A 13,222-nucleotide genomic window follows, 5' to 3' on the forward strand; every position below is an offset into this window, starting at 1 on the left:
TTAATTTTATTCTGGAAGACTCTGAGGCTGAGCCATTTGTTTGTAACTGGCCAGGTTTTTAATGTAAATTTATCTTACAGAAAGACCATTATTATAACTTTAACTACACTACAGCTGCTTGAGAGGGAAAGCCCATATGTTCATTACTGTTTCTGCTTTAAAATAACAGATGGTAGAGAGTTGCACTGTATTTCAGAAGTCAGGCGGGGGGGAGAAAAGTGAAGGGTTCCTTGGATTCTTATTTTCAGACTTTCAGTTTAATTATTTTGGGAAAACTTAAAATTTTGGATTCCTATCCATTCTGACACCAAAATAAGACATTTCTTTTTCAGCTTTCTCACTTAATTACATACTATAAAAAGTATTTTCCTTGAATATCATCTCTGGTGGTTTTCGCACTTACTGTTCATCAGTGTGAATGCACAAGCGAATAAACTTTGAAAAGAGGTTTTGCTTAAAATTTCTGTAAACAGCTTCAACAGTTACTGAAAGATCTGCTCAACCAATTTACTTTTATTGTATACAGTCAGAGCCGTTGCCTGTGAAAAAAGTGCTTCCTTAAAGCCGTGAGCTTCCGCAGTGGCCACTTCCCTTCCGGGTCAGGTGTAGCCTTCTCCACTGACTACAGCAGGATCAAGCATTCATGTCTTTCAGATGATTGGCAGGTTGTTGATTATGCTTGTTGGCAAGGATGCAGGTTCCAGAATGTATTTTTAGATACCTTTTGTAAGAAAACAAAGTTTGTGTATTATATGAGCCGATAGTGTTTAACGAATTGCCTCATTCTGAGATAGATTTATCAGGTGTGCTTGTTTTAATCTTTTCATCAGGTTTATTATGTAATTGGTTGGAAGGGAATAGACCCTGGATTAGGAAGCCAGCATTTTCCGCGGGATCCTGCCTTCCAGTATTGTGGCCTGGAACACTCCTTTCATGTGGACACCTGTCAGTTTGGGCATCCATAACGTGAAAGTGCCAGCATTTGGCCTAATGTTTAAGAATGCCTACATCCTTTACTAGGGTGTGTGAGTTCGAGTCCTGCTGTGCTCCTGATTACAGCTTCCTACTAATGCACACATGTTGAGGTGCAGCACAGTGGGTCCCCGCCACCCACATGGAGAACTGGCTTTCCTTGGCCCACACCCAGATATTGTAAGCATTTGGGGTGAAGAGAACCACTGGATGGGAACGCTCCCTCCTCTCTTTGCCTTTCCAAGAACAGAGTAAAGAGAAATGTATTTCTAAGGTCATTTGTAAGTATATGACTTAATATTTATATCCAGTTAGTGGGGGAACTTGTACCATGTGCTAATCTCAGTAGACTTAAGTTTTTATACTATCTCAATCTCTAGAAATGTTGATATAAATGCTCAATATTTCTAGCATTAACTCCTGTTCTATTGAAAGTACAGATTTAAGGAATATAGAAATTATTCTGTTTGGTGGAATTGGGAGATAATAGTTTTCAAAGGCAAATTTCAGACAGATTTTGTTTTTTGATTTATTTTTATTGGAAAGTGAGATATACAGAGAGGAGGAGAGACAGAGAGGAAGATACTCCATCCGATAATTCACTCCCCAAGTGGCTGGAGCTGCACTGATCCGAAGCCAGGAGTCTGGAAGCGTCTTCCGGGTCTCTTACGTGGGTACAGGGTTCCAAGGCTTTGAGCTGTCCTTGACTGCTTTCCCAGGCCACAAGCAGGGAGCTGCATGGGAGGTGGGCTGCCGGGATTAGAACCGGCGGTCATATGAGATCCTGGCATATGCAAGGCAAAGACTTTAGCCACTAGGCTACTGCGCTGGGCCCCAGATTTTTAAACAAAACTATCTATCTTTTCCCAGCAACAGTAACAAGTAGTACTGGGGAAATAGCAAGGGCAGGTCTTTAATTTTGCCTCCCAAATGGTAATTCTTCACCAATTTGCAATTCGTAAATCCTTTACCTGATAGTTTTGAACATCATGAATGTATCCCAACCCCAAGTAACTTTGTTGCCACCAGCTGTTAGGATAAATTTGGAATTTCAAATGTGTGATCAGCTGTAGTTTCTTACACATTTCATTATCAGTTTAAACCAAGACATTGACACCCAGAAAATTACGTGTGGAAAATGGCTGAAAATAAGTCTTTGTAACTAGTTTTTTGTTTTTAAATTTACTTGAAAGGCAGAGTGAGAGGGAGGGAGAGACGGAGAGCAGTGTTGCATTCAGTGGTCGCGCCCCCGATGGCGCAGCAGCTGGGCCCGGGCCAGGTGGTGGAGCCCGAGTCTTGGACCGTCTGCCACTGCCTTTCTCCAGGAGCATCAGCCAGGAATGCATTGGAAGTAGAACAGTTGGTACTCAAACCACTGTACAATTCCAGCCTCTGTAACTAGTTTTACATGGACATTCAGATAGGTAGGTTTCTATAAAATTAAGCATATTTCACTTCAGTAAAAAGGTTAATGCAGTATTTTTTTAAAAAATTGAAACTTAACCTAATGCTTTGAAATGCATATATTTTAGATTACTGCCTTTACTAAATTACTGAAGAAGTTACTGTTGAAATTGGCAGTTTCATATTCCCAGTGAGTACAGAAAGTGGAAGGAAGACTAGGTGAACTTGGAAAAAAAAAAGACTCATTTCTTACAAGCTGTTTTTTTCTAGTGCTTATCATAGTTTGCTGGATTGTACCGGTGTTCAAATTAAGCACAAAACTAAGCATAGAAAGGTACCCATGCAGTCGACCAGTTAGAGTGCCCATTTCCTGCATCTGGGTGTGGATTCTCAGCTCTGTCTCCCCGATTCTAGCTTCCTGCTTAGGCATAACCTGGGAGATAGTAGTGATGACTTAAGTAATTGGAACCCTGCCATCTACGTGAGAGAGCTGGATTGACTGGTTCCTGGCTTTGAGCTAGCTCAGCTCCTAGCCTCACTTTGTTGTGTGCGTTTGGGGCGGGGATGGAAGGAGATAATAACTTTCTTATCTCTCCCAGTCTCTACTTTTTAGAAATCTGTTTGAGAAGTAAACACCTAGACATCTTTACAACCATTTGGCATTGCCAGCATCATGATTATGTAGAAGTATTGATTCACTACAGCTTGGAAACTGCTGGAGAGGCACTTGTGGTGCCTCCCAAAATAGGACTTTTCTCCATTCTGAGGGAAAATGGTCTGTTTACTTTGGAGAACTTGGTGATAAAGAGCTTCCTGGCTTACAAGGTCACATCACTGAGTCCCGCTGCTCTGCATCTGATCCAGCTTCCTGCTAATGCACCTGGGAACGCAGTGGGGGAGGCCTGGGTCCTTGTGGGAGAACCAGAAGCAGCTCTGGGTCCGGACTTCAGTCCAGCCTGACAATTGCAGCTATTTGGAGAGTGAACCAGTGGATGAAATAGATACATCTTGGACTCTCCCTCCAAATGAGTCTTTCAAAAAAATGTTCTTCCTTGTATTTATATAAAGTCAGCCTGCCTGCAGTAAGAGTGCCAGGTTTTTTTTCCACTTAATACCCACGTCAATAAATGCATAATATTCTTCCTTTAACAGCTTGAGTCAAAATTCAGCATTGGAACTAAAGACAAATCCATTATATTGCTGATAGCTTCTTTTACAATGAATTATGAAAATCCTAATTTTTTATTTTGGGAGAGAGCTCCGTATCTGATGTTTTCCTGAATGGTTGTGGTGGCTGAAGGGCCAAAGCTAACAGTCGGGAACTCAGGCCCACTGCTTCCTAGCTGATTGATTGAATCTTGGCTATTATTCCAAACAAAGCTTCATCTTATTTATGTGGGAACTTGAATATGAAGGCAGCTAACAGCCTACTCCTTACTTGATAAACCTAAACGTGGAAGACAAAATAAAGCTTATAATATTTGCAAATATTTTTTTAAAATAGAGCCAAGAAGAAAGATTTCTTGTAGAGTATAGCATACCTAACATTAAGAGAAAAAATGCCTCAGGAAAATAACTAGTAATCTTGCTTTGTTTTGGAAAGTTGATAAATGGTGTTATCAAAGTTATTCTGTCCTTTGAAAAGGAATCGGGCATTATTTGTTAAATGACTAATTTTACAAATATTAAGTCTTAAATATTCACAACAGTTCATCAGTAAGCCATCTGTCCATGGAGATTGGAAAGGTATAAATTTATATTCACTTAATATGAAGATACAGAGCTCTTATTTTAATTTTGGTCGATTCTTCAAAATTTTCATTTTGCTTAAAATTACAGAGTTTTAGGCACTTTCTCAGTATATCTTATTCTCTTGTTTTTATAAAATTCATGTGAGTTGCTTATTCTCAACAAGTGGCTGGTCATTCATATCAGGTCTCTGTTTATTTTCATTTGTCAGTTTTTTACATCATTTTCATTCCTTGTTTTATTTTTTGAAATAGAAATACACATCATTGGTTTCAGCAGTCATTCACATAGAAATATTTAGTTTTCATTGTGTGTGTGTGTGTGTTTAAGGTAGTAATTTGAAAGGCTGACTTTGGGGAAAGGAGGTGGCAGTGGACAGACAGGTATTTTCCGTGTGTTGTTTCAGTGCCCAAATGGCGGCAACATCCATTGTTTGACATGGATGGCAGGGTCTCGGGTCCTTGGGCCTTGGTCCACTGCCTTCCCAGGTGCTATTGTAGGAGGTGGATTGGAAATAGGGCTGCCTTTGAGTGCTGCAGGCAGAGGCAGCAACCAGCCACACGGCTGCTTTTCTGTGACCTATGTGTTGTCAGGCTTTACCTTGTTTTTGACTAACTGGGCATTTTCTAGTATTGCTTTCCAACTTAAATCCATTTGGGATGAGAACATACATAATGTCAGTGGCCCAGCCAGCATATGGTCACTTTGGGTAAGTAATCTGATCATTTGAACTGGATATATCCCAGTTATTGCATGTTCCAGCCATATGAGTAAAGTTCACTGTGTTGCCCAGATCTTGTAAAATATCGTTAGTTTACTTTCCGTGGTATGTTGAGAGGAGTAAAGTCTATGATTATAGATGTTTGCTGCTTGCTTTGTTTTTCCCCTGATTTATTGTGACAGCTTGTGTTAAGGAAACAATTTAGGATTGTTAGGACTCCTCGTCATTTTTAAATACCACTGTTAATAACCAGAAATGCTTCTTGTTCTAGCATGTTCTGGTAATACTTTATCAGACTAGCCCTAACATTACCAGCTTCCTTTTGGTTAATATTTACAGGGTAGATCTTTTCCCGGCTGTTTTTCCCCTCCCTTTCTGTTGGAGCTTGTCTTTGCAGCACGTAGTTTTTTGATGAGCAAAAATTTGAGGCTTGCCTTTTTTATGTTCCTTTTTCTGTTTGGCTTTTGGTTCATTCAGGTGTTCTAAATTTTCCTTAATCTAATATCTTATTTTTTTAGTTCCCATATTTTACTTTTTCAAAATTGAAAGGTAGAGTGACAGAGATGGAGAAATAGGGATATTTCCTCCATTAGGTCACTCCCCACTAGCTCGGATCGGGCCAGGCCAAAGCCAGGAGCCAGGAACTGCAGCTGGGTCTTGCACGAGAGTGTCGGGAGCCCACCAGCTTGAGCTTTCACCTGGACCTCTCAGGTGCAGGAGCTGGCCTGCAGGGGAAGCAGCACTTACAACCAGGCACTCTGAACGGGCTGTGGGCAACTCAGCTGCTCAACAGAACACTTGCCCCTTCCATTTTTAAAAAAATTTATTTTTATTAGAAAGGCGGATATACAGAGAGGAGGAGAGACAGAGAGGAAGATCCGTCCAATGGTTCACTCCCCAAGTGAGCCGCAGTGGCTGGAGCTGTGCTGATCCGAAGCCAGGAGCTCTTCCGGGTCTCCCACGCGGGTGCAGGATCCCAAGTCTTTGGGCTGTCCTCAACTGCTTTCCCAGGCCACAAGCAGGGAGCTGGATGGGAAGCGGGACCACCAAGATTAGAACCGACGACCATATGGGACCCCGGTGGATACAAGGTGAGGACTTTAGCTGCTAGGCTATCGTGCCAGGCCCGCCCCTTCCATTTTTAAAAATGTATTGCTCAGCTCTTTCACAGTCCCCTTGTCTGATGCTTTCAAGATAGAATTAACCTCATGCTTTTGTTTTCAGACCTCCTTTTGGTATGCAAAGTCATTTTAATGCCATATTTTCTATCAGAACAGTTTGAGTTCCAACTATAGTTATTTACAATACTAGAAATCTAAACTGAAAAAGCTTAATTATAAAATCTGCTGGCTTATTCAAGGGCTGATATCTTCAGGCGTTTCACAATAATAGTAGTCAGTGGTGGGGTTTTTGCTGTTAGTTTCATTTTTGTTTTTAATTTTGTATGGCCTTGTTTGCAATATGAGCATTGATCTCTAACAAGGCATCATAATCAAAAACAAAGGATACTTTTTTTCATAAGGATAAAGATTAAAATATGGCAGAAATGGGTTATGATTCAGAAGCAGGCAGGCCATCATAAACAGATTGGGAGAAAACCATGTATCGGTGTTCAATTGTCGAGACAATCCACGTGGAGAGTAGGAAGTTGAATGGAGAACATAGAATTCAGCAGAGGGGTCTGAGTTTGGTTGTTTGGGAGTCATCAATGTAAAGTGATATTGAAACCACTGTAAACCCGTCATGGAAAGTGACTGCAGGGGGAGAGAGAAATCCAGGATCCAGGTATAAGGACCTTAGAAATTTAAAGGCCACTTTATAAAGGAGGAAGCAGCAGCAAAAGAGATGAAAGGAAGAAAATGAGAAGATAGCGTCATAGGCCATAAGCTAAGACAGAATTACAGTGCGGGAAAGCAGACTGACCAGCCGTGCTGAATCCTGCTGTGTGAACCACTAAGAAGGACAGAAAAGCAGATCTAGTGTTTTTATTATAACACTAAGGCTTTGATGGACTTAGAACCAGTTTTAATTGGTGCTGGGTTGAAGAGTGAAAAGATAGGAGGAAGAAGTTAACTTACCTAGTTCACCTTTTTCAGAGGTTTTTGTGAGGAAAAGAGGAGCCAAATGGGGGAAGTGCTTGTCAGTAGGATCAGGTGCCTAGAGAAAAAATGCTGGTGGGTTTGTTGCTGTTGTTGTTTTGTTTTAAATGTAGGAGCTTGAGTAATTTTGAGCAAATTTGAGTGGCAGTGGAAATGATCAACTGGAGAGGCTGATGAATCAGAAGAGATTAGATTTAAATTCAGCAGGGATAAGTGCAATGTTCTTTTAGTCCCCAAAAATCAATTGTATAAATACAGGAAAGAGATTTGGCAGTATTTCACATGAAGAAAGAGCCGTGGGGGGTGTATTTGATCTCAAAGCCTAAGACTTAACAGTGTAAAAGCAGCCGAAAGAAGTTAATGCAGCTCGAGACTGCATTAAAGAACTAAATTTTGCTATAATCTTTTGTGCTTGGCATTCATTCATTTTGCTAGCAATTATTTACCACACCGTACCTAAGCTTAGACCTCAGGTTTGGAGGGACAATGATAAACCAAGTAGTAACAATATTCATTCATTCTTCGGATTTTTGTTGTTGGGGTCAGCACTGAGGTGTAAACTTGTACTTGCCACACCTTCAGCCCCTATTGGGGTGCCAGTCTGAGTCCTGGTTACTGTACTCCCAGTGCAGCTTCCTGCTGATGCTCTTGGGAAGGCATAAGATGATGATCCAAGTGCACAAGTCTTTGCCACTCATGTGGGAGACCAGTAGGGAGGTCCTGACTTGAGGCTTTCGCCTGGCCCAGCTCCAGTTAAAGCTTTCTCTCTATCTATCCCATTTCCTTCCACCCATCCACTCCCCCACCCCCACTCTGCCTTGCAAATAAAGCTTGTTTTTGTTGATTACTCAGTGTAAATCAAGTGTGTTAGACCCTAGGCAGTATGTAGACCTTGCCTTATAGATCTTACATTGTACCTCACAGAGACAAGTGTAGGTGGCTTAGTAGATTATTAGGAAATAATTTGTGGGCATCTTTAAAGAGATCTATTTTTTCACCCTTTGACCAACAGGATATAAGCAAAAATGACGTGTGAATTCTGAGCCTAGGCCTAAAGAAAGTTACCACCCAGTAAAACTAGTGAACTCTAGTGAGGCAGCTTCTAACCCCAGCTGATCTGATCCTATGCAGAAGAACCACAAAATGATAGCATATTTAAAAATCATTGTTGCTTTTAGCCATAAATTTATCCTGGCATGGGGAAATTTCCTGCAATCCTCTATTAACAATAGAGCTTTCAACAAGAAGGGCAACCAGAGGGTCGGCAACGAGAGTTGCTTGTGGCATCTCAATAAGGAGGGAATGTTTGAGCGGAGACTTGGGAGTAAATCATGCAAAAATGAGAAAATCATTCCTGAGTATATTACCTCCTGAAATGAGAACACACTGGATGCTTCTGGAATTAAGATTATCCGATTTATAGCAAGCAAAGGGAAGGTAGGTAGGAAATATGGAGAGAAATCCTAGGGCCAGATAACTTGGTGTCTTGCAAATCATAGTAAAAACGTTGAACTTGTTATGGGAATATTCAGAAGACTACTTTGGTGGATATGGAAAAAAAATACAGAATCAAAAGTGAAAGGAAATAGTAGAAAAGTTTGTAGTAGTATAAATGTATAACATTCTCTAGGATTAAGACTGTTGTAAAGGAGGAGGTAAAAAAAAGTCTAATTCAGAATATATTTTGAAGGTAAAAATAAAGCCGATGAATCACGATCAGGAAAACTGGCTATACTGAGATTTTAGGGATGGTCTATGTTTACATGAAGTACTTATGACAACACATAAGTACTTCATGTGCTTAAAAGGGCACCATTATGATCACTCAGGAGAATTAAAAGCAGTGAAGATTTAAAGGGTGTAATGAAAACTAATCTTCTAGTTGGGGCTATCTCTGAATTGCTCTGAGCAAGACACCATGCTTAGATTGTTCGTTACAAGCATTTAGGAATATAATTTTTTTTAAAAGATTTATTTTTTTATTGGAAAGGCGGATATACATAGAGGAGGAGAGACAGAGAGAAAGATCTTCCATCCACTGATTCACTCCCCAAGTGAGCTGCAACGGCCGGTGCTGCACCGATCCGAAGCCAGGAATCTGGAACCTCTTCCAGGTCTCCCACAGGGGTGCAGGGTCCCAAGGCTTTGGGCCGTCCTCGACTGCTTTTCCAGGCCACAAGCAGGGAGCTGGATGGGAAGTGGAGTTGCCGGGATTAGAACCGGTGCCCATATGGGATCCCGGCGCATTCAGGGCGAGGACTTTAGCTGCTAGGCCACGCCACCGGGCCCTAGGAATATAATTGTTAAAAATCCTTGAGGGCTTGGTGTGGTAGCATATTAGACTAATCTCTACTTGTGTAATCATCCCATAAGGACACCAGTTAATGTCCCAGCTGCTCTACTTCCACTCCAGCTCCTTTCTAAAAGCCTGGAAAAGTAGTGGAGGATGATCCAAGTGCTTGGGCCCCTGTACCGATATGGGAGACCTGGAAGAGGCTCCTGGCTTTACACCAGCCCAGCTCTGGCCGTATTGACCCTATGGGGAGTGAACCAACCAATGGAACATTTGTCTAATTCTTTCAAGTAAAATTAATCTTTTCAACCAACCAACCTCAAGATGGTGTGCTCCCCAGATGCCTGCAGTAGTCAGAGCCAGTTACGCCACATAGATCTCCTTTAGTTGGGAATCTGGTTACTTGAGCCATCACCTGCACTTCCCAGGACCTGGAGTCATACCAAGCCAAGCCATCCCACAGTAGGACCAAGGCATGTTAACTTCGAGCAAAATTGCCCGCTCCTGCAGTTTGATGTTTTACCCTGCCACCTTGCTGATCTCGTTTCTTAGTTCAAATAGTTTCTAATGAATTGCATAAGATTTTATGTATAAGATCATGACACGAATAGTTTTACTTTTTGCATTTTTTTAAAAACCAAATTGCCTTGGCTACAACTTCCAGTGAGAAGTCGAATAGGAAAACTAGCTGGTGTTTGCCTGCTAATATTAGATGCAGGTATTGTTATTAATGCCCTTTGTTAGACTGAGAAACATGCTAAAATATGTAGCATGTTGTTTCTTACTGATTTGAGTGCTTTTATTTTCAAAGGATGTTGGACTTAGTACCTACACTTAATAAATCATTCTTCCAGGTAAACATGTATAACTTTTGTAAAGCAAGGAAATAATGGAATAGTGACTCATTCTTCCTTTGCACATGTCTTGATTCACATCTAATACAGATGTAAGTCATGGTCACCCTTAATATTTATTGTCTAATGATACATACTCTGAAATCATCTCTGTGATTCATCTATTTATCTTCTATAAGGAAGAGAACCTGGTATGATTTAGGGAATTGAGTAAAAAGGTTTACAAAAGCCAGATGTGTAATGTGATTATAGGACTTCCTGCTCATTACACTAAACAAAGTAAGAGGCATTGTGGAATGGTGAGGAAGAGTACAGGATCAGGAGTCAGCCTTGCTAATCATCTCAGATTTACTCAGGTTAGCTCTATGGCTAGTGCTGGGCAGATAAATACTCAAAAATTAAAGCAAGCATGGAATCAGTCCAGGATGGCTGGAAGAACTAAATGAAATTTTAGAGCAATATTGCCACACTGTTATCATGTTGTTGCTCATAAGGGTTGTTGAGTCTTAGTGAATTCTGGATAGCATCAAACTTGACCTAGATGTCAGTGGCATAACATCAGTGGTCAGTAAATGTATTAGAACTTTAAACTACGTAAGTCAGTCAAAGGATCTCATTCATGTAGCCCTTACCCAGATTTTAAAAAATAGAGCCATACTACCTTCCGAAGATCTCTAATGTCAAGGGGAACCCCAAGATTCCTCTAAACGTCCAGAAGGCATATCAATCCAAGATCAAGTTAAATATTAGTGATTGAAGAACATCTGAGATGGTTTGCATCACCTTGGTACCCTGAAAGTTTATATTACTTATCAGGATTGACATTAGCTCATTACAACATTTTCAGAAGTAATCCCGTGAAATCGACTTAAGTACATAAAACTTTAAACAGCTTTCTTTGTAATTCTATTTGTGGGTCTTCAGTTCTTGATATGAAACATGTTATCCTCAAAGGCAAAAAGTCTATGTAGTTTCCTCCAGCGTTGTCCTTTCTACCACAGTGCCATGTTTGTTGATCCATACCTCTGCTGCTTATTTCTCCATAAAGTGAGTGGTTTGTATTAAATGGCCTGCATAAGACAGGATATTTACAGAATGCAGTCTAGATGGTTTTTGGATTGTTGTAGGCTTGGGACGTTTTCTTCTGTCAGTGGTTTGCATTTAAGGGAAGAGTGCAAAATGAAAACAAATACATGGCTTTTAGGTAGCGGTGAGCAATGACAGTTTTTAGGATTAGAAGTTAGAAAGGGTATGATGTTTAAATAGCTTTAATTGACAGTTTGGAACTAGTATTTTTACATATCAAATAGGCTCTGGTTTTTAATCATTCTGTGCTTGAAATACACCTCAATTTTCCTCTTGTTTTAGAATTCAGTGCAAAAAGAAAATACTCTAAAAGGACTTAATTTGTAGGTTAGTAGGAATCCAGAACTATATAAATATGTAACAGTTTGACTTAAGAAAATTCTTCCCTGTTTTCTAAACATTACTTTTTTTTACTCTAACAGTTTGCTCATTCATCTGTATTAGTAAACGTGACTTTTAGCACTAAGTAAGACTGAGGTTTGTTGGTCTTATTTTTTAATCATAAGGCTTGATAAGATTGGAGTCAGTGCGTCTCCTCCCCTCCCCCAAATTAATCCTATCTTTAAAAAGATGGATATTCAAGTCAGAAGACATGATTAAAGACTGACTTTGCTTACTGGACCATCCTCTATGTTCCAGAAAATTCCCTAGTCACATGTTTGAACTATAAATGTCTGACCATTGAAATGGTTCAAGTGTCTTTCAAAATTATTCCTGATTATAACTCTTTACTTTTCCTCACAAGTTATTTTTTACTGTTGGATATTTATGCCATTTTACTAAAATTTGTACTGTTTTGTTAGAAGACAAATCTATCAGTCTGTTACATTGGGGACTTCAGTTAGTTCACTGACCGTTGTTAATCCATTTTTCTTTCTCCTCTCAGGGGGATCACCTTACCTAGCCACTAAAATAAACGAAGCAAAAGACGTGCTAGAATCAACCACCAAGCATTGACTGATGTTGAAGAGTTGAACTGAAGGAAGCAAAACGGGATACTTGAAGGAAAAACAAATCGTGCACAGTCTGAAATACTGATGTTGACCACAATGTATCTTTCTGCATTGAGCAACGCAGCAATAAAAAGCTGTATTACCTTTCAGAAGAACCCCTTTAAAGTCCTGTAAGATTTTTGTTGTATCACTTCTAAGTCCACATACAGAAGTGCACAGACAGAATGACTGCCAAAAACACAAATGAGATTTTTAGTAGAAATTTTACTATTTAAGTTTGTGCCCTCATTTCCCCCTATTTCCTCAGAGAAGTTTGGAACTTTGCCTACATCAGGTATTTAAATGTTTTTGAGAGCAAATACTTATGCCACCTCATGGGATAATTATTTGAAAGGGTGGAATTTACAAAAGGGTATTTTGTACAGTAGTTATTAGAACTTGCAATAGAACGCTGCTCTCGAAGACCCTGTAACGGAAGCATAGAACTAGATGGACAAAATGAGCTCTAAGCAAAGACTAAAAGAGTGGGGAGAAGTTATAACTACAGTGTTCCAGCACGGTACATATTGTTACTCCACCCATGATGCATACTGCACCATGAGTCCTTAGCATTAAACGTAGGAGCCAGTCATGGATCCTGACCCAAAGGAGCTTATGCCTAGTCACATCAGTGGTGAGTTCCATGAATGAAGAGGTACAGACAAGTTAAACAAGAAAATAATTTAAAATGAGTGCATGATGAGAGGAGGGGGAACTCTTCAGTGACAGAGATGGGCTTATGAGACAGTAATATGATTGTGATCATACAACTGGGTGAATCGTGTTTCTCTGAACAGTTAGCAGAAATGGAGCTATCCACTAGTTTGGTTGTGATACACAATCTACTAAAAGGAAGGAATGTACAGTTGCTGGTCATCAGTTTTCCAAAGGTGAGAATCAATTCAGAAGCAGTGCCAGCTTTGTTTCCTGACACCTTAGAAATGCTGGAGTCATTCTATGTGAGCTGAATGATTATTTCATCTCAAAATACATATCATTTTTAACACCCCGAGATTAAGAATTCTCAGCCTTTGCACTATTGACATGTGGGC

General features: G+C 40.1%; 1 protein-coding gene across 1 annotated transcript in view; it reads left to right on the forward strand.

Moving 5' to 3' along the window:
* Positions 1 to 12,286, forward strand: part of DNAJC15 (DnaJ heat shock protein family (Hsp40) member C15) — an 82,037-nt gene extending 69,751 nt beyond the window's left edge. The window contains exon 6 of the mRNA XM_058670699.1: positions 12,065 to 12,286. Within this exon, the coding sequence (XP_058526682.1) occupies positions 12,065 to 12,135 (71 nt within the window). The 3' untranslated portion in view covers positions 12,136 to 12,286. The remainder of the gene's footprint in view (positions 1 to 12,064) is intronic.
* The last annotated feature ends 936 nt before the right edge of the window (positions 12,287 to 13,222 follow it).

The sequence above is a fragment of the Ochotona princeps genome, chromosome 12 (assembly GCF_030435755.1).
Source record: "Ochotona princeps isolate mOchPri1 chromosome 12, mOchPri1.hap1, whole genome shotgun sequence".
Classification (NCBI taxonomy): Eukaryota; Metazoa; Chordata; class Mammalia; order Lagomorpha; family Ochotonidae; genus Ochotona; species Ochotona princeps.